The 25,583-nt window shown below is 43.2% G+C and overlaps 2 protein-coding genes across 4 annotated transcripts in view; one reads left to right on the top strand and one right to left on the bottom strand.

The window, feature by feature from the left end:
- Positions 1-12,954, bottom strand: part of RNFT2 (ring finger protein, transmembrane 2) — a 60,464-nt gene extending 47,510 nt beyond the window's left edge. Inside the window, exons 1-5 of one of the 3 annotated variants that reach the window (XM_083151451.1) lie at positions 12,595-12,954; positions 9,708-9,933; positions 6,935-7,443; positions 3,406-3,482; positions 1,985-2,085 (exon numbers count right to left, since the gene is read on the bottom strand). In XM_083151451.1, the coding sequence (XP_083007577.1) occupies positions 1,985-2,085; positions 3,406-3,482; positions 6,935-7,443; positions 9,708-9,781 (761 nt within the window). In that variant the 5' untranslated portion in view covers positions 9,782-9,933; positions 12,595-12,954. The remainder of the gene's footprint in view (positions 1-1,984; positions 2,086-3,405; positions 3,483-6,934; positions 7,444-9,707; positions 9,934-12,594) is intronic. The other 2 variants (XM_083151450.1, XM_083151449.1) reach the window with 2 other exon arrangements.
- On the top strand, positions 12,811-25,147 carry SPRING1 (SREBF pathway regulator in golgi 1). Its single transcript, XM_083151452.1, has 6 exons — positions 12,811-13,031; positions 15,600-15,717; positions 16,711-16,867; positions 19,914-20,065; positions 21,188-21,301; positions 24,561-25,147. Exons 2-6 carry the CDS (start codon positions 15,607-15,609, stop codon positions 24,642-24,644), a joined length of 618 nt encoding a protein of 205 aa, XP_083007578.1. The 5' UTR covers positions 12,811-13,031; positions 15,600-15,606; the 3' UTR covers positions 24,645-25,147.
- Positions 25,148-25,583: the final 436 nt, after the last annotated feature.

The following is a 25,583-nucleotide window of genomic DNA, read 5'->3' as shown; positions in this document are numbered from 1 at the left end:
ATCTAAAATCAACTCCATGCCAACGTGGATAGCGGGGGTACGAACTATACACGTTGGCATGGAGCTTTCAGCCCCGCAGCTGGACACTGACGCACGGTGCCATGATGGCGCCGTGAAACCACACAAGTACCTTAAACTGCATATTGACAAACTCTGCTTACTTAACACTATCCTGATGTCTGGAACAGGACAAATCATCTGTATGAAATCATCTAGCATATGCCGTGTTACAGAGTCCTCAAAAATCAAAAGTAACCCTCAATGTGCGATTCCTTCCATAAATCACCCAATTTTAAGGAGGAGGGCACAGTAAGCAAACCTTCAACTGACTTAACCACACAGTCCATGTAAACTGGATAGCTTGGTTATATCCGATGAGAGGCGTACTCTGCAGATGTGTGGGACAGGTTGCCATCCACCACGCCAGCTGTATAGACTATAAAGCATCATAAGGAGAGAATGAGTTGCCGGCACTGTACTTGCTTTAAGCTTTTCAGTAAGCAGCAAATCAGTCAAGGGGGGGGGGGGGGGGGGGTTTGCAATTTATAATGCTTGTGGTTTGCTACTACCCTTAAGGTCCATCATATCATCAGCCGTTTTGGAGAAGATAACCTCCACCCATGCACTATGCCTGTTCTTACTGGGTGAGGTCTTTGCTGGAACTACAACACAGGCAAGTGATAGGTATGACCTGATCACAAAGCTGCTTTATTAGCAAATGGACAAAACCATGCTGCACTGCAGGTGAGACAAATGTGCAGAGAGAGAGAGAGATTTGCTTTCTGCAAATAGCCCCCAATAGATAAGTATCAAGCCTTAAAGATAAAGTACCAAATAATCAGCTACTGTCATTTTATAGGCTGTGTTCTGAAAATAACAGGAGCTGATTGGTTTGTACTTTATCTCTTTCCATTCTCACCTTTCAAGGTTTGATAGATCCTCCACAAAGGTCTTCATTTTGTTTTACATTCAATTAATAAGACATCTTTTACATGATAGTATCAATTTAATTAGCTGCTACTGTACAGTAAACATAAACAGTACAGTAATGTACTGTTTATGTTTACTGTACAGTAGCAGCTAATTAAATTAGCAGCTGTAAATGTACAGTAATACATAAACAAATCAACCTACTATGGAACTGTACTTATTAGTGTGTGATAATTTTCACAGACTGCAGATTTATGCATGAAATGTTGGAGAAATATGCCTGTATATGTTCAAAATATAGTATGTTATAGAATATTAAATATGCTAAATATATAACTGAAGTTTGCATAAGGCAGGACCCTATTCCCTCTGATTTCTGCACACTAATGTTATTTGTATAGCATAATGGGGCAGATGTATTAAGCATTAACAAGAGATAAATGCAAGGGTGATAAAGAGAGATAAACATCCAGCCAATCACCTGCTAACTGAGTTCTTTCAAACACCGCCTGTAACTTGGCAGTAAGCAGGTGATTGGCTGGACGTTTATCTCTCTTTGGGCCAGATTCTCTAAGCTTCAAAAGTGATAAAATGGAGAGTGATAAACAGCCAGCCAATCAGCTCCTGTCTGACATTTTTCAAACACAGTCTGTGACATGGCAGGTAGGAGCTGATTGGCTGGCTGTTTATCACTCTCCATTTTATCAATTTTGAAGCTTAGAGAATCTGGCCCGCTATCATCATTGCGTTTATCTCTTGTTAAGGCTTAATACATCTGCCCCAATGATCTGAATATTTAAAGTGCTACATTTGACTGTAATAGTTGTGTACATATGCGATCCACTACTGATAGCACTGCAGAAACCCTGTGACATCATTCAAATAATGGATAATAATGATGCTAACTTAATTCGCTTATCATAACATCTACGTGTGTCCTATATACACTCAAGTGACTTTACGCTATTCACATGAGAAATAGATATATTTGGAAACAATGACATATACTGTACATGCATGGACACTATAATTCTATACCTCAGACAATACTCACCTGTAATACAGCTGCTGGGAGCGGAAGCTATATAGTAGATAAATGGTGTTTCCAATCAGGAACACCACAATCCAAAATACAGTAAACACAGAACGCTTCTCCTAAAGAGTAAATAAAAATAAACATATTTTGTTTTGCAAACAATCACTACAATGATCAGTTATTAGTAAGTATCTACCCAATAGTTTTACAGAAAAGCAAAATACAACAGGTGTCTTCTAAACATGTTACATGCAAAATGCAAGGCCATTCCCCAGGCTAAAGCAGAATGGACTACTTATTTTTGTTCATTATTTCTGCTGATGCTCTTCCAATAGTATCTTTCCCCAAGGCGGTTTAGAGAAGAATCTGCATATTCATCACAACTTTTAATCTTCAGTGTAAAGCTGGGTACACACCTATTTACCCTAAGAGAATATATGCCCATACCATCATGTTTTATCAGAAGAAAACTGATCGCACCTGAAGAGCAGGTGTTATAGACATCCTAATAGTCACCAGATGCAATGGTGCAACCAAGTGTTCTAATACTTCTGTCCCTTTCCAATACAGAATCACAGATTGAACGGTAGATTGTAATATGGTGTATGCAGGAATCTGCATGTCTATCTGGACTGTCAGGGGGCTCATCAAGCTTTGCCGAGGGTTCCAACAGTCGAAAAATAGGCACTTTTTGGTCGAATCTACATTTAATTCAAGTGATGATTTTTTGACTGTCGGAAAAATCGGCACGGATGGAAAACATGTGGATTGGCGATTACTCACTTTTTTTGTAGAAAACATGGCCATTTTTGACTAATTTCCGAAGATGCAGATTCGACTTTAAACAAAGTTGAATCTCTATCAGCGGAAAGGCTGGCCGAAAATGGCCGCATTGAATAGGGATGTCCGATTAATTAACCCCCCCCCCCCCAAAGTCGTAAATGTAACCAAATCACATATGAATTAAGATTGTACAAGTAGGTACCTAGCTTAATTGTAAGAACAACTGCATCTCATAGTAAGATTCTAACACTCCATACACACACACTAGTTTTTAAATGATATCGCTCATTCTGACCCCTCTGTGCATTAGTGTGTATGCTCAATATCGTCAAGGATGTGCACTTCCCTTTATCGTTATCGACCCCTCTCCAGGTGTCTGCGCTGCATGGTCAATGTAGACTATATCATCAACAAGGTTTGTCACTGATGGTATTGTTTACCAATATCCTTCAATATGCATACACAATAATACAGTGGTTAAACTAAACACTGTTGTTTGGTATCTACAGTATCTAGCAATAAAATATATTGCAATTTTGGCCAGACTAGTGTTTCGATAAAGCTGGTCTTTTTATTTACTTAGATTCTCATTATAATAAGTTTCCAGACCTACCCAGCTTGTCTGAGAACCGTGCTTTCAAAGCATATTTCCTTACCTTTAGAGACACCTGGTGTTTGACAGAGGAATTAGCATATGCAAAAGTACTGGCCATTCCGATGCACACAGCTATGCCTGCGGGGAAACATTATTACAAGTGTTAGTTGATCAGTAGGATGATTTCAAATAAAAATGCCTACCACTTGAAACTCACAATCAATACAAAGTAATTGTATTACACAAACATAGAAAGAGGGGGTATATCATTAAGCATGATATTTTGGGAAACGCAAGAAGTCTGTATTCACCAGCAAGAGATTCAAATATCTGTGTTCCACAGCTATCTGACGATAGAAAAGAATTGGTTTGTAATTAAAAACATACCCATCTCTTATATGTTCCTCTACTCTCCACTTACACTTTTGTTTCCTCTTCCTAGTATAATCTCTTTTCTCCTTTTTATGGTTACCAATTTACTTACACACTTAACTTTGCCTAAGCACAACTGATGCTGCTTTCTCCTTGTTCAATGCACATTTGTACTAGTGGGTTGTTCTGGTTCACTTGGAAAGGCAAATTCACTCTTTAATGGACGAAAACATATGCACTGCAGGTGGGGCTGATGTAAAATGGGCAGAGAGAGTTATGCTGGCCAGATATCAGACCAACTTTCCAACTAGTTGGTTGGTTGGATTGAAAATCTGGTACTGTATAGGGGCAAATGGCAATAAGCAATTTGCTCACAAACTCAGGAGAATGGACAAAACATTCAGGTAAAGTAGTTTAAATCAAATAGGTCCAACTACAGAACATTGGGACTTATTCTAGTTCACTTTCTGACAAAATCCTTCTTAGATGGACAAAACCATGTGCACTGCAGGTGGGGTAGATGTTACTTGTGCAGAGAGAGTTAGATTTGAGTGGGATTTTACTTCAAAGTGAGATCTATATTGCAGTGTAAAAATAAAGCAGTCAGTATTTACCCTGCACAGAAACAAAATAACTCACCCAGATCTAATTCTCTCTGCACATATTACATCTGCCCCCTGCAGTGCACATGGTTTTGTCCATCTAAGAAAGATTTTGTCAGAAAGAGTGAACTAGAATAAGGCCTATTGTCTGAGTGACAGTTGTTCTCCATTTTCGGATTTGGGAAACAAATTACTTAATTACAAATTACATTTGCTCCTATCCAGTACCAGATTTGTATTCCATCCAACCAACTAGTTGGATGGTTGGAGGAAAGTTGGTCTGATGTGTGGCCAGCATTAGATATGGGTGTTATATTGTTTCTGTGCAGGGTAAATACTGGCTGCTTTATTGTTACACTGCAATATAGATATCAGTTTGAAGTACAAACCGCACCCAAATCGTATTCTCTCTGCACATGTTACATCAGCCCCACCTGCAGTGCATATAGTTTTGTCCATTAGAGAGTGAATTTGCCTTTGCGAGTGAACCAGAATAACCCCTTGGTTCATTAACCAACCTGGAATTTATTCCTTGTTACCCTTGCCTATTATAGATGTGCTGTGCTACTGCAATTGCTTTTAGGGTTATGCTTGTTATCCTTTCTTTATTAAAACAATAGAAACAAACGGCACTAAAAAATACAAGTTCATGCAAGTGAGCAATTATTGTCAAAGTGCGCAGGTGCCGCGATCGCACTGCACATGCGAGAAGGCGTTACTGTGATCCAGCACGCAATGAGGATATCAGAAAGTAATTGTTTGGAGGAGTGGCCTGGGAATGGTTGCAAAAGTGCAGGTATGTCATGGCCGTTTTCAGGGCGTGCACCTTCTGTCAGATGCAATCATCTACATACAAAAACATGACATCTGCGGTCGGCCATAGGGTTACCCTTAAGTTCCATGTTCCTCGTTTTTGCCTTTAGGCTGCAAATGTGTATACCAGTGGTTCCCAAACATTTTGAATCACGTCACTCTTAAGTATCAGAATATTTTTCACGGCACCCCTAGGCCAAAAGTTGGTTACTAACTTCAGGAAAAAATATTAAGTAAGTTGTGATTTAAATGTTTTCTTTAGGTCCAGTTATGTGGTGAGAAACATGATTCACTTCTGATTACTCACATATTCTTAATTGGAATCCACAAGCACTAATTTTGCCTATTTCATTGACCATAAATAATTTGAATTGGTTCTGGACCACCAACCTGAGGTGCACAGTTTGGGAATCACTGGTGTACACAATTGCGAATGAGTTGCGATAGCTCCAATTAAATCTAATTTAATTAATGGGCAGCAGCTTCACTGGCTAATTGTTAACAGTTCCATAGCCTAGAAAGCACAACTGCATTAGCTTACAATGTATATGCTGCGCAAGCTTAACTGAACTAGAACATACTCTAGTCAGTGGAGAGTGATTATCGATAGTGTGATATATTATTTTTTTCAGGTTTCACTCAATCCCATCACAATATTGAAAATATTTTAGAAGCTATTTTAATTAAATTCATTGCTTATTAGGTTTTTTTGAATGGGGTCTCAGAATGACTAGTAAGGAGTATGTTTACGTATATGTATGTACTGCCACCTGGTGGATAATTTGCACACCTGTTTGTAATTATGGACATTTTTATCAATATTTTGTGCACACATGCTCATTTTTATGCACCTAGGCATTAAGTGGAATTGCTAAGTACAGTCTAGCCCAGGGCTGGGCAACACCGGCCCTCCAGATGTTAATGAACTACACATCCCAGGATGCTTTGCATTAGTTTTGCTATGTGGCCATGCTGAAACTGATGCAAGGCATGCTGGGATGTGTAGTTCATCAAACATCTGGAGGGCCGGTGTTGCCCAGCCCTGGTCTAGCCTCTTAAGAATAGTCATTGCAGTTGTGTTTGCTTGTGATTAAGGCCAACGTCATTCTGAGATTGAGATTTGTGACCTACTGCTGAAAGCTCCCACTACCACACTGTAAAATATTATAGATATAATACAGAAATAGATATAATATAGATATTAGAGATAGTAATGTCATTTTCTTCTTTAAATTCTAAGATATCATTGTGTACAATAAACAAAACATGAAATCGGCAGAGGGCCTGTTTCTGATTCGCAGGAAAGTTCCAAAATGGCTGCACCTAATGAATTGCAGCAAGCTGGGCATGTAACCTGGGCTGCAGATGCATCGTTGCAAATTTCTGAGTTGATCTCAGTTGTTTCTCTGCAATGGCTGAATGGGCATTACTGCGTGGCAAATGGTCATCTGCATTACATACACATGCAAGAAAACCATTTTGTGTGCACACCATGGGGAATGCAGTCAAAGTTACAAGGCAAGTTGTGTGTATGCACAACAGGCACCTACAGTAGTTCATATGGCTCTCCTGAACCAAGCATACATATATAGTATATACAGTATATGTGCTGATGATAATGCTGACAGCTGCGGTGGACAAAGGGAAGGGGCGATGTGATTGTATAGATTCGTACTGATCAGAATACGGGCTGATAATCGCATTAGCATTCAGTTTGCAGTGTTGGCCCAGAATTGAGCTCACATTTATCTGCAGCCCAGAATCAGGCCCTGCGTTTGCATCAGTAGACTGTTGTACACTTACCAAGTTTATGCTGAAAGCAGACTTTAGCCAGTAGAATAAGAATGAATGGTAGCCCCTTCTGTAACCACGAGACGACAGCTTTAAGTTCAGAAAGGGCTGGAGCTGGGGTGCCTGGTTCCTCATTGTTCTCCTCCCTATTGCTGTCTGTAGTAGCTGCATGTAGCAGTGATGCTCGGGAATGTGAGTGCTGAAAGTGATGCTGCTGATGGTGTGCTGGTGGCTGTGGCTGCTGCCTGTGATGAGGATGATGGTGATGATGATGATGGGTAAAAGTGCTAGTGTCTGAGCGGCCACCTGCTTCCTCCCTAAGTGGTGCAGGCATTTGTATAAACACATCGCCTCCTCCTGCTTTGGAGCCCAGAACTAAACCAGACTGCACTGTGATGGGACCAGGCTGGAGACCGGCTAAACTGGAGAACAGATGCTGAGACGAAGGAGTTTCTTGTTTTAATCCATTAAACACACCATCATCTATATTGGTATCGGAGCTCAAGTTCTGGCTTCGACTCCTAAGTAAAAATAATTAGAGGAATAGGTGCTCAGCAGTGTAACAGTACATCGAAAGACATGTCCACATTTAAACAAGTGGCTTTTCATTAAATACATTAACCCTTTGAGTGCCACCATCTCTGTGTGTAATATCCGCTAAAATGCCAGCATCGCTCACATCTCTTATATAATAGCCCAGAACTGTCAAACTGTGAGTAGAACGCTGAGCGGAGTCATACACAGTCACAGAGTGAGCCTGGGGCAGGGCGCCAGAGAACGGTCCATAAAAGCACGATGTTCTGGGGAAATCCTTGCTGGATTCCCACGAACGGCAAGGTTCGCCGCTGATGCAGCAAGCCCGCTGCATATAGCCGCAAGCCTCGCCGTTTTGACGGCCGCACTCGCTGTTTCTACCTCGCTTTTTAGAAACAGAGTGGTGGAATTGGCGTGTGGAGTGGGTTGAAATTGAGGGCGGGCTATGATGGCCAGAAATAGGCACCTGTATGGCATTGAATATACCCAAAAATGTTAACTCACTTTGAGAGTGGTTTATCTGTATCATGTTACAGCTGACCTGTAGAACTATGCTGTATAGCATGTAAGGATTTTATACATACTGTCAATATGATCTCAAGGACATTCAGATGGGAGGCACTAGCGTTCATGACTGTAGTGGTATAGTACTGCATTAAAGCACGTTTTTCCAGTTTAAAGTCTGCTGCAACAAGTCTCTGAGTGACGCTTGCTATACCGCAGCTGTTTATCAATGGACAACTTTGTCCTACATGAAGGCACCGGAGCAAGTTAGTCCAAGGGGACCACAGAGTGCCGGAGCATATTTACAGTACATATTATATATACATATACACACAGATGTGTCCACGTAAATCTAGACTCCTTTTGCGTTAAACAGTCCTTCTAGTCACGCACACGATAGAGCAGGGCATCTTTTTGAGGCTTTTTCGGTTTTCTAGGAAAACGCTGTAATGGTCCATGTCGTGTATAAACAGTGCTGCTTAATATTTGGGCACTATATAAATAATTGGTTGGTGACCGCATTCCCTTGACTGGATTCCAATGGATTTAATAATATCTGCCATTATAATTACTGCAGTGTAAAATCATTAATGTGTACACATATACAATTTCTAAAGGCCTCATTTCCTGAGGCGACTGGCAGTCTAATACTGCATATTCCAGCAGTTTACCATATAACATCATTGAATCAGGCTGATAAATACAACTGTCTCATCACATTTATTGAGTTCAGCAGGTTTATTGAATTATCTCATAGTCATCAATTATAAAACGTGAGTTGATAATTATTAGCTTGAGGACTTGATTATAATCAGGGTACCTCTGGGAGTCTAGAACGCATCAATATTTAATATATTCTCCGCAGTTGATTATTTGACTGTGGAGAACTGGACACGTTATGAATTGTATTTACAAACTCTTTCCGACACGTATGCTTGTCTTATATTTTCATGCACATACTATCGATTTCTCTTCTCTATGTCAATACAACACATGGTGATAGTAAAGGTTTCTACACACGTGGCAGGATTCAGATGTGGACAGAGTAGTTATTTCTACTGCTTACATTGAAGTTGACTGTGTGACCCATTGTGCAAGCCGGCTGCCACGGGTTCTAGGAAGAGGTCAGGAAATCTCTGACCTCTGATGAAATGGAGTAACGAAGATGGAGTCATTGGAGGCACATCGGTCGCTAAACAACTACCTATGTAAGCCTATTGTGCAGACTGGCTGATGGAACTGAAACGCCCAAGCCATTTTGATTTCATGCGGGATGATAGTCAGCGGATGTCAGCTGCTCGCCTGCTTCCCCTACTGGGTGCTCGCGATCAGAGACACCATAGAGGTATCTCTGATCTGCGAGCGCTGGAGAAATCATTCGATGGTCACTGAGCATCGAATAATTCCCCCCCCCGCACCCAAGGCTGCGAATGGATGATTATACAAATCTTCCATTCGCAGCCTTGGGGGGAGGTTTAAGGACGCGAGGGGGGCGGCACTGCTGCAGGCGTTTAATCCACACGCAGTGCTGCAAATTTTGCAGTGTTGCGTGTGGACCAGAATACGTTTTTTTCCCTGGATATAAAACAGTAAACCTCTGGAATGTCTTTAGCAAGAGAGGGGCAATTGCCAATTTATTAACTATATAGTTAAAACCAAAACTTTGAAACAAATTTGAGTAATACTTCATATATTTAGAAGAAAAAAACAAAACAAATGGATGATTGCAAGTAACTTTTCAATTTACCTCTCTGGAGGAGGGTTGTCTGTTAGGCTGCTGTGTCTTCTCTGCATTGTCCTCAGGACCTTGAAACAATACATTTAAAGGCTACTGTCTATGGATGAGGTGAGCAGGCTGCTATAAGTTTGCTGGAAGGCCTTGAACACGAGTGGTCTTCGCATGACTTCGCAGATTTAGAGTTCAGAGACTATACCGGAGCCTCTTCAACATTGCTTAAACCCAACTGGACATACTGTATAGTAGGGAACACAACAAGAAAATGCAACAAAGATAAATCTTTTCTCTCAAGCTAAACAGTAACATGGTGATACCATTAAGAACATAACATTATTTATACCCCTTTCACACTCGCAGAGCCGGGTCATACCCGGGAATGTGTTCCCGGATGCTTCCCGGGACTCTACCAGGGAATGTACCCTTTCACACTGCACTCAGACCTGGGATCGACCCGGGACAGCCCCATTCACACTGATCCTGGGAAATCCCTGCAAATACATATGCATGTCATTAGAAATGCACTCTAGGGCTCTGAAAGATGACATCAGCATTTGTGAGCCCAAGAAAGCTCCAATCAGCAGCTTTTTTAAAGTCCTGTGTCAATTCCGGAATCTACCCAGGTCAGGACCTGGGTAGAAATCCCAGGATGTTCATCCTGGGATATTCTTTCAAGACCCTTTCACACTGAGCTAAATCCCGGGTTGATGCGCTTTCATGTGCAAAAACCCGGGATATTTTTGCAAGTGTGAAAGGGGTATTAGACACCTATGATTGGGCTAAAACAATAATAATAAAATCTGAAGGGTAACAACTTTCACTTTACTGCCCATCTCAGCACTGTCCCCTCCCCAAATGTCACCCCATCTCAGCACTGTCCCCTACAAAGCTGTCACCCAATCTCAGATCTGTCCTATCCGCAGCTGTCACCCCATCTCTGCATGTCAATGCTGTCACCTCTTCCAGCATTGTCTGCAGCTGGCAGCCCATCTCAGCCCTGTCCCCTCCGTAGCTGTCAATCCCATCTCAGCCTTGTGCCCGCCACAGTTGTCATCCCATCCCAGCCATGTCCTCTCCGTAGCTGTCAACCCATCACAGCTCTGTTTTCTCAGCCCTGTCACATCTTCAGCTGGCATCCTATCTCAGTACTGTCCCCTCCCCAGCAGTTACACCTTCTCAGCCCTGTCCCTCCCAGCTGTCACCTTATTTCAGCTCTGTCCCCTCCCCAGCCGTCACATCATCTCCTCCCACCCCTCTTCCTAGCTATCAGTCCATCTCAGCACTGTCCCCTCCCCAGCTGTTACCCCATATCTGCCCTGTCCCCTCCCCAGCTGTCACCATATATCTGCCCTGTCTCCTCCCCAGCTGCCACCCCATTTCTACCCTGTCCCCTCCCTAGCTGTTTCCCCATTTTTACCCTGTCCCCACCCAAACTGTCTCCCCATTTCTGCTCTGTTCACTCCGCAGCTGTCACCCTTTCACTGCCCTGTCCCCTCCCCAGCTGTCACCTTATCTAATTACTGTCTGCATCTCTGCTGTCACCCCATCTCAGCTCTGTCCCTCCCAATCTCTGATCTGTCCCCTCCCAAGCTGTCACCTTAAAACAGCCGTCACCCGATCACATTTATTCATTAACCATTCCTGTTCACATCCTCACCTCTATGCAGTCCCCTCCTTATCTCTCACTCCATCTCAGTACTGTCCCCTCCTCATCTCTCACCCCATTTCAGTGCTGTCGCTCCTCATCACTCGCCGCATTCAGTGCTGTCGCTCCTCATCACTCACCCCATTCAATGCTGTTCCTCCTCATCTCTCACCCAATCTCAACATTGTCACCTCACTAGCTCTCACCCCATGTCAATACTGTCCCATTCCAGTACTGTCCCCTTCTCATCTCTCACTCCATCTCAGTACTGTCCCCTCATCTCTCACCCCTTCTCAGTGCTGTCACCTCCTGATCTCTTACTCCATCTCAGTATGTCCCATCCTCATTTCTCACCCCATTTCAACTTTGTCACCTCTCTAGCTCTCAACCAATGTCAGTATTATCCCATCCTCAATTCTCTCCCCATCTCAGTGCTGTCCCCATCCTCATCTCTGTACTGTTACCTCCTCATATCTCACCCCATTTCACTGCTGTCCCTTCTCATCTCTTACCCAATCTCAGCATGTTCACATTGGTAGCTCTCACCCCGTGCCAATACTGCCCCATCCTCAGCTCTCACCCCATCCCAGCACTGCCCCCTCCTCATCACTCACTCCATCTCAGTACTGTCCCATCCTCATCTCTCACCCCAACTGAATTCTGACCCATCCTCTTCTCACCCCAGTACAACATTGTCACTTCTCTAGCTCTCACCCCCATCTCAGTTCTGTCCCTCTCCTCATGTCTCACCCCATCTCAGTGCTGTCCCCTCCTCATCTCTCACCCCATCTCAGTGTTGTCCCTTCCTTATGACTCACCCCACCTCTCTCCCCATCTCAGTAAAGTCCCCGTCTCATCTCTCACCCCCAAGTGTGTGCTGTCCGCTCCTCATTTCTCACCCCCATCTGCCTTGTCCCCTCATTTCTTACCCCATCTCAGCATTGTCACCTACCTAGCTCTCAACCCAAGTCAGTAATGTCCCATCCTCAGCTCTCACCCTATCCCAGCACTGTCCCCTCCTTATCTATCACTCCATAACCATCTTAGTACTGTCACATCCTCATCTCTCACCCCATTTAAACATTGTCACCTGTCTAGCTCTCACCCCATGTCAGTACTATCCCATCCTCAGCTCTGACCCCATCTCAGTGATGTCCCCTCCTCATCTCTCACCCCATCTCAGTGATGTCCCTTCCTTATGTCTCACCCCACCTCACCTCCCCATCTCAGTAAAGTCCCCTCCTCATCTCTCACCGCATATCAGTGCTGTCCCCTCCTCATCTCTCACCCCAACTCAGTGCTGTTCCCTCCTCATCTCTCACCCCATCTCAGTAATGGTTTCCTTGTGGCTGCAGAGGAGACTGAGAGGATTCTGTATGAGAATGAGCAGGCAGGGCGCAGCACAGACCGGCGACTCCGACCCCGTCACTATAGGAACAGCATCTGTTCAGGAAGTGCGACCTCAGAGGGATGAGTTCCGGGGCATAATAATACATGATACACTACACTACATGTCATATGGCGGCTGCAGGGAGACCCGTGCTGACACTTATACCCGGCACGGGCACTGATCCCTGGCGGTAACACGCGTCACCGGGCAGGAATCAGAAACTCCCGGGGGACTACGATTAAACAACATCTTCCTCAGCCAACTCTCGGATCCCTCCGCCGAAAGGAGGCGCTGCGGCCAGGTACTTTCTGCTACTGCTCCCTCATTCACTTAAATTGTCTATGTTCTGTATGTAAATACTCACACTGCAATACATTACACACTGCATATACTGCTGTACACATTACACAGGAAGTCACACACACTGCATATACTGCTCTACACAGGAGGTCACACATACACTGCATATACTGCTCTACATATATTACACAGGAGGTCACACACTGCCTACACTGAATCATTGGCAACAGTTTATTTAGATTCCTAATTACATATAATTACATATTGCAGGGTAGGGACAGAGAACGGAGGGCAAGGCAAGCAACCTGTCAATGACCTTCATTGATTTATGATGTGGGGGCGTCCCACCTGCCTTCGCTGTAGTTCCTCGGCTACACCTACTCCCCCCCCCCCCCCCCTGTGAGCCAGCCCCTGACGATCACCCCCTACCTGGCGCACAGCCGGCCGGCCCACCATCGACAGCTAGAGCCAGGGGTGCCGAGAGTTGGGGGGGGGGCAGGTACAGCTTGCCCAGGCGGCAGGCCTGTCAGGCACACAACACAATTTTTTTTTTATTTGGTGGTGAGTGCGCTGGGTCTGAGTGCACCGCAGTCAACTTTTCAGCGACGGCATTGGAAGTGCGGACGTGGGCCGGCATGGGGGCAGCAGCATCACAGAGGTTCTTCCGCTCTCCGACTCCAGGGCCTGCTGAGAGCCCGCCACGTGATTTGGGAGTTTACTCCTGGCAGAGCAGGTTAATCCCATGGCAAAGAGCATGTAACTCTGGGTAGAGCTTGTAACCCATGGCAGAGCATGTATCCCATGGCAAAGAGCATGTTAACCCCTGGCAGAAAATGTTAACCCCTGGCAGAGCATGTAACTCTGGGCAGAGCATGTAACCCCTGGCAGAGCAGGTTAATCCCATGGCAAAGAGCATGTTAACCCCTGGTAGAGAATGTAACTCCAGGCAAGCATGTAACCCCTGGCAGAGCAGGTTAATCCCATGGCAGAGAGCATGTTAACCCCTGGTAGAGAATGTAACTCCAGGCAAGCATGTAAACCCATGGCAACGAGCATGTTGTCCCCTAGTAGAGCATGTTAACCCCTAACATCAAGCATGAAGACCATAGAAATTAGCATTTAGGTAAGTGGAATTTACAGTATGTGGCATAATATGTGTGGTATTATATGTAATAGACATTACAGTGTGTGGCATAATATGCAATGAGCATTACGGTGTGTGGAATAATGTGTAATGGGCATTATGGCATGTGGTAAAATATGTAATAGGTATTACAGTGTTTGGTATAATGTGTGCTGGCCACTATGGTGTGGCATAATGTGTAATGAGGATTATGACATGTGGTATAATATGTAATGGGTGTGTGACATGTGTAATGGGCATTAAGGTGTACATTTTTGTCCCTTTATCCACCTTGGAAGCGGTGGCGTAACAAGGGTCAACAGAGTGTGCGGGGAGCTCCATCCGTGGGGGCCCCAGGATTTCTCTTGGTGGCCCTGGCTAGAGCCTGGCGTGCGGCCCGACCAAGGGTGAATCTGCGAACCTCAGCTGGCTCCTCCTGTCCTGATAACTTGCGCACCACTTCTTCCCGTCCCTGGGGCCCCTCTGCCCAGGGCCGAACCCTCCCCCCCTGCTGTGTCTCCCTTTGGAATGCGGCCTCCCCCGCCGGCTCTGCAATTTAACCCCCTCTCCCCGCACCCCCTGACTGGCTGGCCGGAGCGCCAGGTGTGAAAAGGGGGTCAGGCATACCTGCCTGCACCCCTAGCTTCCAGCCGTTCGGACCTCTGTTCGCCACTGCCCCACCCCCCTATGCCTCCCCGGCCGCCATCTTGGCCGCCTGCACTCCCTTTATAGGAGGTCACGCATACTGCATACAATGCTCTGCACATTACACAGGTGGTACCGCACACGCTACATTTACTGCTCTACAAATTACAGGAGGTCACATATACTGTACTGCTCTACACAGTTTGCACATGTGAAGATCTCTTGAAGTGTGACCAGCCACGGATGGGACCTAATGCAAATATGAGAAAACCATCTATGTCGGAATACTGCCATTGAATGCTAAAATCACTACCATCATATTATGGCAGAGTCATCCCTAGTCACTGCAGGACACACACACACATAGTCAAAATTGATTGTCAAATTGTACCGTGTGTACACAGCTTTACAATCTAAAGATTGTCTGTCTACTTCACAGGTTCTCAAACTCGGTCCTCAGGACCCCACACAGTGCATGTTTTGCCGGTCTCCTCACAGAATCAAGTGAAGTAATTAGCTCCACCTGTCAATGAGTAATGAGTGCACCTGTGAGGTGACCTGGAAAATGTGAACTGTGTGGGGTGAGGACTGAGTTTGAGAACCACTGGTCTACTTAAAAGCACTTCCCGTTTTCAGTATAGAGAGATTTTACACATCACTTACAGTGAAAAGCGCAATCCATTACTTGCTGATAAACAATACTTGACGCTCACAATATATACCAGTGAAAGATAAATCTATATACGTCCCAAGTATAGTAATTGCAATCAGACTTTTCTCTACTGTCTTATATTAATGTAGGTTTGGAATGGTCCAATTGTTATCTATGGTGTGGAGGAAGATCCTACGTAAGAGATGGGTGCTCGGTGTGGTTTTTGGCCTCTCTCTGATATATTTTCTCACCAGTACCTTCAAGCAGGTGCGTACTGCCCTTTAAGTCTATTTAGGTGTTGCCAGTTTAGTTCAGATTTATTAAAGCCCTGTACACACTGTTGGATTATGTCTATCTTTCTATCTGATTTTGCGTATATAGTAAAAATCTAATTCAAATTGAAACTGAATCGGAATCAAATGGTTTTCAGCTGCATTCGATCCCAAAGCGCGGCCACGTGGCATCAAAATCAAATTGAAAAATAGACTGTGCAGGCAAGACTACTGTAAATAGTACAGATCTGTACTATATAGTCTAAATCGAATGTGTACATGACGCCGAGCGATTCGAGAAAAGGAATCACATCATGGGGGGGGGGGATATTCTTGTTCACTTGCAAAGGCAAATTCCTTCTCAAATGGACAAAACCATGTTTACTGAAGGTGGGGCAGATATAAGATGTGCAGATAGAATTAGATTTGGGGGTGTTTTACTTCAAAGTGAGATCTATATTGCAGTGTAAAAATAAAGCAGACAGTATTTACCCTGCGCAGAAACAAAATAACTCTAAATCTAAATCTCTCTGCACATGTTACATCTGCCCACCTTGCAGTGCACATGATTTTGTCCATTTAAAGATTGTTGCTCACACTGCAACAACGAATGACAGTATAACTAAAGACCTTGCACTTGACACAAGTAACATTTTCATTAAAAGGGAATAATTACCTTCATCACAGTAGTGTGATATATACATTGTATTTGCTATAGTAATTATGATTGATTCTATTGATTGGCAATTAAGGTTCAATATCACTATTTGACCACCCATCAAAAGTGCAGGCAAATGTCCACAGATACTGGCTGGTGCTTGCTTAAGTTAACTAATAAATTTTGTTTGGCTCCACCAAAGAAGTCTCAGACATTGGAGTTCATTAGATTGTTTTGTTATTTTGCTGTACAGTATGTAATGTATACCCCCTCAGTTTTGGTGATTGACCATAATTCTCTTCTTTATAAATTGTTTTCGGCCTTCCCCAGGAAGAGAGAACAGTGAGAGACAGAACACTCCTTCAGACAAACGATCAAGATAGAAATATTCAATGGAGAATTCAGTTCAATCTTGGGAACAGCAGTAGGATCAGTAACCGGTGTCGCAACTCAGTGCAGGGAAAACACCTTATTACAGATGATCTAGGTAACACAATATATCTTCATATAGTCATTGTTAATTGTGCCGATACTGTAAAAGTTAAATATTGACGTTAACACTTTTGTAAATACACTGTGCAAGTGACTTGTAACTTGCATAATTTTTGGAAAATAAGGTGTTTTTAACATGATTCCTTCTAGTTAGCTTTTAAGAATAATAAAATAAATAATAGAGGGTACACACTGTGAGATATGCACTATTTTTGTATTTGATTTTGCTTATAGAAGCAAAATCGTATTGAAATTGAATAGAAAATCAAATGGGCATCGAATGGGTTTTCTACATTCGATGCAGATTCGATCCCAATGCGTGCTCCCATGTAGTGTAAATCAAATAGAAAAATAGTTGTGGTAGGCAAGACCATATAGTACAGATCTGTACTACATAGTCAAAATCAAATGTGAACGCTGTAACCAATTCAGACCCAGATTAAGACCTAGATCGAATAGGGGTCAAATAGAAAGTGAAATCTCACCATGTGTATGTATAGACTTCTTGTTTTGCTAATTTCTTAAACTGATGTTTTTTTATTGGAGAGAGCTTTTCGAGTCCGTAGTCATTATAGAAGTGTATTTATGAATGTTAAAATAAATTTGTTACTTGTTTCCTAGAACGGCGCCCACTAAGCTATTTGCCTGGGCTATTCTGCATAGTGAAATCGCATGGGCCATTTTAGAGCCATGCGATGTGCGATGCGATGCGATTTTCCTATGTAATTTATTCACTGCTCTATCAGTGATCGCATATGATTTCATAGGGTGTGTGATGCCATGACATTAGGTATACAATAATTTGATTGTATGTCCTAAAAAATAGGTTTAAAGCACCCCCCCCCCCCCACACACTATCCACGCCACCCCGAAGCTTGGTGAGCGGCGGTGGAACGCGTCCTCTGACTTTTTCATTCCCCCACTATTCACGTCGGCGTGGAGTTGATTTAATATAGTGTGGCGAGCGCTGCGAGCCCGAAGCGTGGCGAGCGGACGCGGAATACATGTAAAGTAATCCTTGTCCGCTCGCCACACTATATTAAATCAACTCCACGCCGACGTGGATAGTGGGGTAATGAAAAAGTTGGAGGATGCGTTCACGCTTCGGGGTGGCGTGGATAGTGTGTGTGGGGGGGTGCGTTAAATCTATTTTTGGGACATACAATCATATTATTGTATACCTAATGTCATGGCATCGCACACCCTATAAAATTGCATGCGATTTTGCGGGACATGCGATGCAATGCGATGCAATATAGTGGTGTGCAATGAGGGAAAAAAAAATTCATGAAAAAATCCCATCACATGCCACTATAATCGCCTATGCGATGCGATTTCCAATACGGTGCCGTACGTTGAAAATCGGGTGTGGTAAAGGACTCCGACAGTCGGGATCCCTACATTCATTATCCCGACGTCGGGATCCCGACTGCCCGGAGTCAGACAGCATGGCGAGCGCAAAAAAGCCCCCTGCGGGCTCGCTGCGCTCGCCATGCTGCAGGCACGGTGGCTCGCGAGCCACCTATTCTATTCTCCCTCTATGGGGTCGTGGACCCCCATTAGGGAAAATAGCGGGTGGCCGTCGGGCACCCGGCTGTCGGCGTTTTGACAGTCGGGATCCCGACGTCGGGTAAACGACTGTCGGGATCCCGACTGTCGGAAAACCCGTCCCGCACCCTAGAAAATCTGGGCGCCGTGCTAGGAAACAAGTACCATTAATTTGCATAGATGTGTTTGAAATACATTATACAAAGTATCATACATTTCCAAAAATTGGATGAGCATGATGATACATACAAGGCAGTTAAAAACTGTAGTAATAGTGGGTACACATGGTTCGATTCCCTTTTTTGATTTTCACTCTTTACTATTCGATTTACTATTTGATGTGCATTCAATTTGCACTATTCAATTTGCTATTCGATCTCACAGTGGCCCTTATTCTGGTTGGTGCGGATATGTCCGCGTGCGTTCGTTCCGCCGATGTTTTGTGTTTGCGCATGTGCAGAGGCATATCTTCGCATGTGTGAAAGGGACATACGTCCAAATTCCGCATGAATTGTTTACACTACGAACAGGGGGAGGAGAAGGGCGTGAAGGGCTGTTTGGCCTCATTAACATATGCATACGCCCCGCGTTTCATGGGCGTTCCCATGAAAACGCTGGGCGTATGTATGGTAATGCGGCCGTGACGCACTTGTAGGGGGCGGACATATGACATTGCCAGATGTCAGCTGCCTGCCCAGATCCCTGCTTTTGCATGGAGAAATGCCAGAGTGGTCTGAGCTCGCGGGAGCTGCCTGACCACTCGGTCCTGCATTCGATGGTATGCGACCATCGAATGATGGGGGAGGTTCCCAGAGATGGAAGAGGTGTATACATGAGAAATCCACTCGTGCTCCGTGCGGTCAGCGGCTTACCGCATTCGGACGGAGTGAGCGATCCATACGGAAGGCGGGGTTTAGGACGCACGGTCCTGGCCGCATATTCGGCTCCGGCCGCACAGACCAGAATAAGGCCCAGTGTTCCTGATCCTCAGGCAGGAAATTGAAATCGAATCTGGATGAGAGATTCAGAAAGTGCGAGATTTGGTAAGAATCTCCAGTTTTTTTTTAAAACGGCAATTATTTACACTGCAAAGTCAGACTGGTTGTGCATTGTAAAGCTGGAGATTTCTTACCGATTCTTTCACTTTCTGAATCTCTCACCCTATTAAATTTCCCCCATAGTGTATTTCTCACTGTGTGCACCCACTATAAGACACACAAGAAATTAAACATAGTTACCAGACTAGTAGCACTACATGCCATAATGTGATCTATATTTAATGCATGGCGAGTTAAAATAAATACTTCTTGCTTGAATTTATTGGAAGTGTGCCTGCAGCATGAACGTGAAATATCTATATTTTTTTGTAGAAATGGTATCTCCTAAAATGTTCTTGAAAATATGCTTATTTGTATAGCCTAAAGAAGGTAATGCGGACATTCTCATTGGTGCCTGTATGTATTTTCTAATCCCCCCCCCCCCCCATTTTACAGGATATGTCTGTGAGCGTAAAGAACTTCTTGCAAATGGCTGCTGCAACATTAATGTGGCCATTACAAGGCAGTACAACTGTCAGAGCTGCTTATCCAATGGATGCTGCAGTGTTTACGAGTATTGTGTGTCTTGTTGCCTACAGCCTAACAAGGTTTGTTCTCAATCTGTCTTTAGCTATATGTGTTTTTTTAATGATAGTAAATACATTTATCAGAGTTCTTATCTTTTATGTGATCCGTATGGTTTGGTGGCCCAGCATGAGCAAGACCCTTGTTAAACATTCATTTAGCTAGACTCATTTAGCCATGAGCGAAGTTGCAAAGGGAGCTAATGCAAATTTTAGGTTGCACCCCAGGAGTAGGTGAGGGTGTGAAATGTGAGGAAAATGTCTTATTTTAAGGCAACACTGTGCAGAGCATTTACAGTATCTGTACTTTGCTTTCTCCCAATTAATAATAATGTATTAAGAGATAGTCCTATCAGGCCAAGGAAGACTTTATTTTTCAATTGTCCCTAAAACTTTGTAAAATGAGTTAAATAATGTAGAAAATATTTTTTTTGTTGTTGTGTTTTTTTTTCTAACTTCAGTTATAAGTTTTCTGTTATCTTGAAAATACCAGAAATAAACCATTTTACACTGTTTTACTGGCATTAATACTGTAGCTACTAACAGCCTTCTACACTGGCCCTCTAACTTATTTTCTGCTATGTTGGGGTGCAGGATAATTTCTCTACTCTATTATCACTATCACATGGGTGAAACACTACAGGGCGATATTCAATGCCACCAGCGAGGGGGTTTGTGCAGCGAGGATGTCTTGTTTTTGGCGAGGATCGCCGAAAACAAGCCATCTTTGTCGTCCAACCCCCTCGCCGGCCGCTCGCTGTAGTCTATGTTCCGGGGAGGATGGTGAGGATTCCCTGCTGCATATAGTGGGGAGCCTCACCGTTTCCAGCTTGCTGAAAAGAACCAGTGAGGTGAAAATGGCGAGTGTAGGGGGGTTAGTTGAATACTGACCGCAAGCTATCGGCACTGTTCGCCATCATAGCTTGCCCCTTGGCATTGAATATACCCCTACAGAGTTAATGGGAGACATTTGTGTAATGCAGTGTCTAATTGATGTAAATCTCATGAAATATGCAGGTTAATGTACAGTAACGTGGAAGTTCACATTAATAAGCTCATGGCTACTTGGATCTTTCCTTAAATATAAAACACTAAGGTGGCTGATTACCTTAACCTTTGTATTAATTGATCTCTTGCTTTGCACAGCAACATGTACTGGAGCGTTTTTTAAAACGAGCAGCAATGGGCTTTCAGAACTTATTTATGGCCGTAGAAGACCACTTTGAGTTGTGTTTGGCCAAATGTCGGACATCATCACAGGTAAGGAGTTCAGCTTAAGTTACATATATGTTTTGTAAACAGTGGTCACTTTTTTACACCAAGAGTATTTACTAAGGAGGATTGTTTTATAGAAAAATGGATTTCTAAATTTTAAGTCCTAAGAACACACTTATAATAAATGGTTCCTCATTCTCACTTATAATATAATGGTACTATTTGTTTAAGTTATATGGGATAGTTATGCTTTTCCATTCTAAGATTGATCCCAAGATATGCATGTCATGTACTCCTGAATTGCAGGGGAAAGTGTGGAGACTGCCTGAATGTGGGTTGGCATTGTTTTGTATATAACAACTGTATTGTGGTGACTTGGGCAATGGTTTTAAATCTTATTAGTAAGTTATCACTTTGGTGTTCCATTTTGAAAAGGTTCCCTCATCCTTATCAGTTTATTCATGTTGAGTTTACTTTATGCCTTAACTGACATAACCCATGCCTTAACATTGCCAGTCCTAAATAATACTAAGATAATGTTACTGGAAGAACAGGCTTCATCTAACTGCTTAGGAGAGGATCAGAGAAGATTACCTGCCTCACCAGTGCTCTCTGCCCCCTTCTCTTCAACCAGCCAATCAGAGGTGTCCCATTGATAGAGTGGCAGAGAAACAATTTTGCCCCTGTTCCCCATGTGATTGGGATCATCCACTGGGAAAGATCAATTATGTTAATGAAGTGACCCAGACTATGTTGAGTCACTTAAGGCTGCTGCCTTGCGGCTGCAGCCACCCCCACCGCTCTGCCCTTCCCTCTGCTGCCTTGTCCCTGTGTGTTACTGCTGCACCCCCCCCCCCCCACCGCTCTGCCCCTCCTCTCAGCCAAAGCTGCCCTGCGCCGTCGTTTCACCACCTTTCTGTCCTCCACCCACCCACTGCACTCTCTATTTCTGGTTATGCTGCCCCTGGCCCCAAGCACCATCACTGTCCCTGCTGTCCTCAGCTCATTTTGCCCCCACCCTTTGTTCTATCTGCATGATGTTTGCACAGGCTGGCTGGCTTTGCATGTAATGTAAGTGTATATGAATTACTACTTAACGTCACAATATATTGTATCATAAAGCAATATATATGCTTCTATGTAGCAACAATTCTGATCTTGTTCCATGTATTATAAGGCAATATTGATTTGTTTATTTTATTTTCTACCTTTTTTCCCAGCTTTTCAGCATTTAAGTTTGAAGGAACAGCACTGCGGTAATACACTGTACAAGCAAAGTAATAGAAGGCTTTGTTTGTGTAATACTAAAAACAAAACCTTCTATTTCTTGTTCCGCAAATGCTTAGTCATGCACTTACTTAACAATGCGAATAGTCTCCTATTTGCATTGTTTAGTCTGCAGTATAAAAATAGTAAGTGTATGTTGAGCTCCAGCCTCCCACAATGTGTATATAGGCTTTATATTAGTCTATATACATCAGGTTTATATATAAATGTTATCTTTGGTGAGTTCAACATCCAATGGGTATCCCCACAGAATCATCGACCTCTAAACTCCTTAACCTCACATCATCACTTGGGGCCTTATTTTAGTTCACTCTTTCTGACAAAATCCTTCTTAGATGGGCAAAACCATGTGCACTGCAGGTGGGGCAGATGTAACTTGTGCAGAGAGAATTAGATTTGGGTGGGGTTTTACTTCAAAGTGAGATCTATATTGCAGTGTAAAAATAAAGCAGCCAGTATTTTCCCTTCACAGAAACAAAATAACTCACCCAAATCTAATTCTCTCTGCACATTTTACATCTGCCCCCCCTGCAGTGCACATGGTTTTGTCCATCTAAGAAGGATTTTGTCAGAAAGAGTGAACCAAAATAAGGCCCTTGATCTCTCCCAGTGGACCTCCTCACCCTCCCATGTAAGTGGGAACTCAATTGATCTAGTCTTCACTCACCGTTATGCCTTTTCTGACTTCTCCAACTCCCCCCTCCCCCTCTCTGACCATCACCTGGTGTCTTTTACCTTCTGCCTCTTTACGTCTCCATCTCTACCTCCCAGGGAAACAACCAATAAGCATAACGTTGAGGCCATTGACACAGCTTCCTTATCCCCTCTGCTTGACACACTTCTGCTTCCTATTCTCTTGCTGTCCTGTCCTGTTAGCAAATCTGCAATTTTTGCAAGTGGACAAACCATGCTGCACTGCAGATGGGGCAAATGTAACATGTAGAGAGAGTTAGATTTGGGTGAGGTGTGTTCAAACTGAAATCTATATTGCAGTGTAAGAATAAAGCAGCAAATATTTACCCTGCACAGAAACAAAATAACTCACCCAAATCTCACTCTCTCTGCACATGTTACATCTGCCCCACCTGCAGTGAAGCATGGTTTTGTCCATCTGCAAAAATTGCAGCCTTGCTAACAGGTCTGAATAAGGTCCAAAGTGTCAGTGAAATGTTGTGTATCAATTTATTTTGTTATATTATACTATAACTCTCCTTTTCTTTTTAGTTTAGGTGGTATTAAACAAACATAACTTTTTTTTTACAAGTACATTCATTTGATTAAACCTAGGGTGGCCAATCCTGGAATGGAGAATGACAGGATCCTGGGACTTGGATCCTGGGATTGGAGTCCCAGGGTTGCGTGACTGAGCTGCGCATGCGTGGCTTTATGTTTCTGCCGGGCAGTGCTGACTGCTCTGCAAATCCCAGCAGTAGCGTGGAATGGTTGAGCCTGCCACAACAGAGAGCTCAACAGGACTGGTTAGACAGCTGGCTTTGGACTCAGGGGCCGGAATTAGCCTCCCTAATTAAAGCCTTTAATCTGGCTCTGAAGATTTGTTCTTGATCCTTACGTTCCAAGTTTATTGCACTTTATATTATTTTTCAATGACAGTCTTGACCGCACATAATAGATTATAAAAGTTATGTATACCCAAGTGTGATGGTGATGTCCCTTTAAGTCACCATGCAATCGTAGGAATGTGATGCTGATTACTGATGCTCCAGAAGCTTGAACCTATGGCAGTAGTTGTCCAGGGTTGTAAGCTCACAGATGGTTACTTAATGAAAGCCCTCCACGCCCTGACATGAGAGATGCTGTTCATAGATTTCTTGCCAAATGTCTACAATTAGTGAAAACTGTCCCCAGTTAAATGTAAGATAATGTGTTTATTTGGTGGCAATAGCCCAACTTGCTCTAGTTAACAAATGGATTTAGCATTTTAATATGGCATCCACTACATACCAAACTTTCATAGACTAAGCTGTTTTTTCTTTCCTTGCCCCCCCCTCCCCATTAGAGTGTCCAACATGAGAACACATATAGGAATCCAGTCGCCAAGTACTGCTATGGAGAAAGCCCCCCAGAGCTGCTCCCCATGTGATCAACAACGTGACTAAGAACAATATATCAACCTCTTCTTCCTGCAACATCTGCTGCTCCGCACAGTGCGATACAGAATACTACGGGTATATACACATACTGTAATGTAGCAACGCCAGAAGACTTGTTTATTTGGGGAATTCCTAACCCTCTTAATAAGTTCTTCATGGGCACAGTCTACTTATAAAAAAAATGATCTACAGACAATATTTCCATATTTCCCAGTATGCACCGAGTGCAGTGTACAGTTCACTTGCCATTTAAAGATGGACAAGAACTTACTGAAGACTGAAGACTGAAGACTTTTGCACATATTAAACTATTGAAACATTTGACAATTTTGTTTAACCAGGTATTTTTATAAAGATTTTTTTTTTGTTTCCATATAGAATCTTTGTTGTACGTAATTGATATAATTTATTAAATGTATATCTGTTTTGTTTTATGGAATTTTAGTTGTGCTTATCAAAAATAAAAAATAAAACTGAAAGCTGGTAAGTTCAATTGACAGTAAGCGTTATCTTGTCATATGCAATTTTTCTAGGTTAGGTGGAATTTTATAAAAACTTGCCCCACATGTGTATTGCTCCTAAGCGCAAATTGCGTAGCTAAGATTTTAGTATTAGACCTATACTCTTCTCCAGCATATATTATGGCAGAGCTGAATACATACAGTATGGTGTTTGAAGGGTAATCTGTTTAATTTCAGAAATGGCTTGGGAATGATATCAGTGACATTTTAACTAAATGCAATACTTGTTTTCCAAGACTCTGTATGTTGATAATGTGAATCCCAAATTGATGACATTTCCAGAGTTGCCATCATTATGTTCCGCTGTTAGATGCACACATGGTGCAACGCCTTAAATCTGCCTCTTCTAAAAGACTGATTAATTTGCTGTGTAACACAATAGCTTCACTCTTCCTGTCCTCCTCTTTC

The sequence above is a fragment of the Crinia signifera genome, chromosome 1, assembly GCF_055691185.1.
Source record: "Crinia signifera chromosome 1, ASM5569118v1, whole genome shotgun sequence".
NCBI classification, from domain to species: Eukaryota; Metazoa; Chordata; class Amphibia; order Anura; family Myobatrachidae; genus Crinia; species Crinia signifera.
The sequence above is the reverse complement of the archived record's forward strand: the minus strand, read 5'-3'. Positions and strand labels throughout refer to the sequence as shown.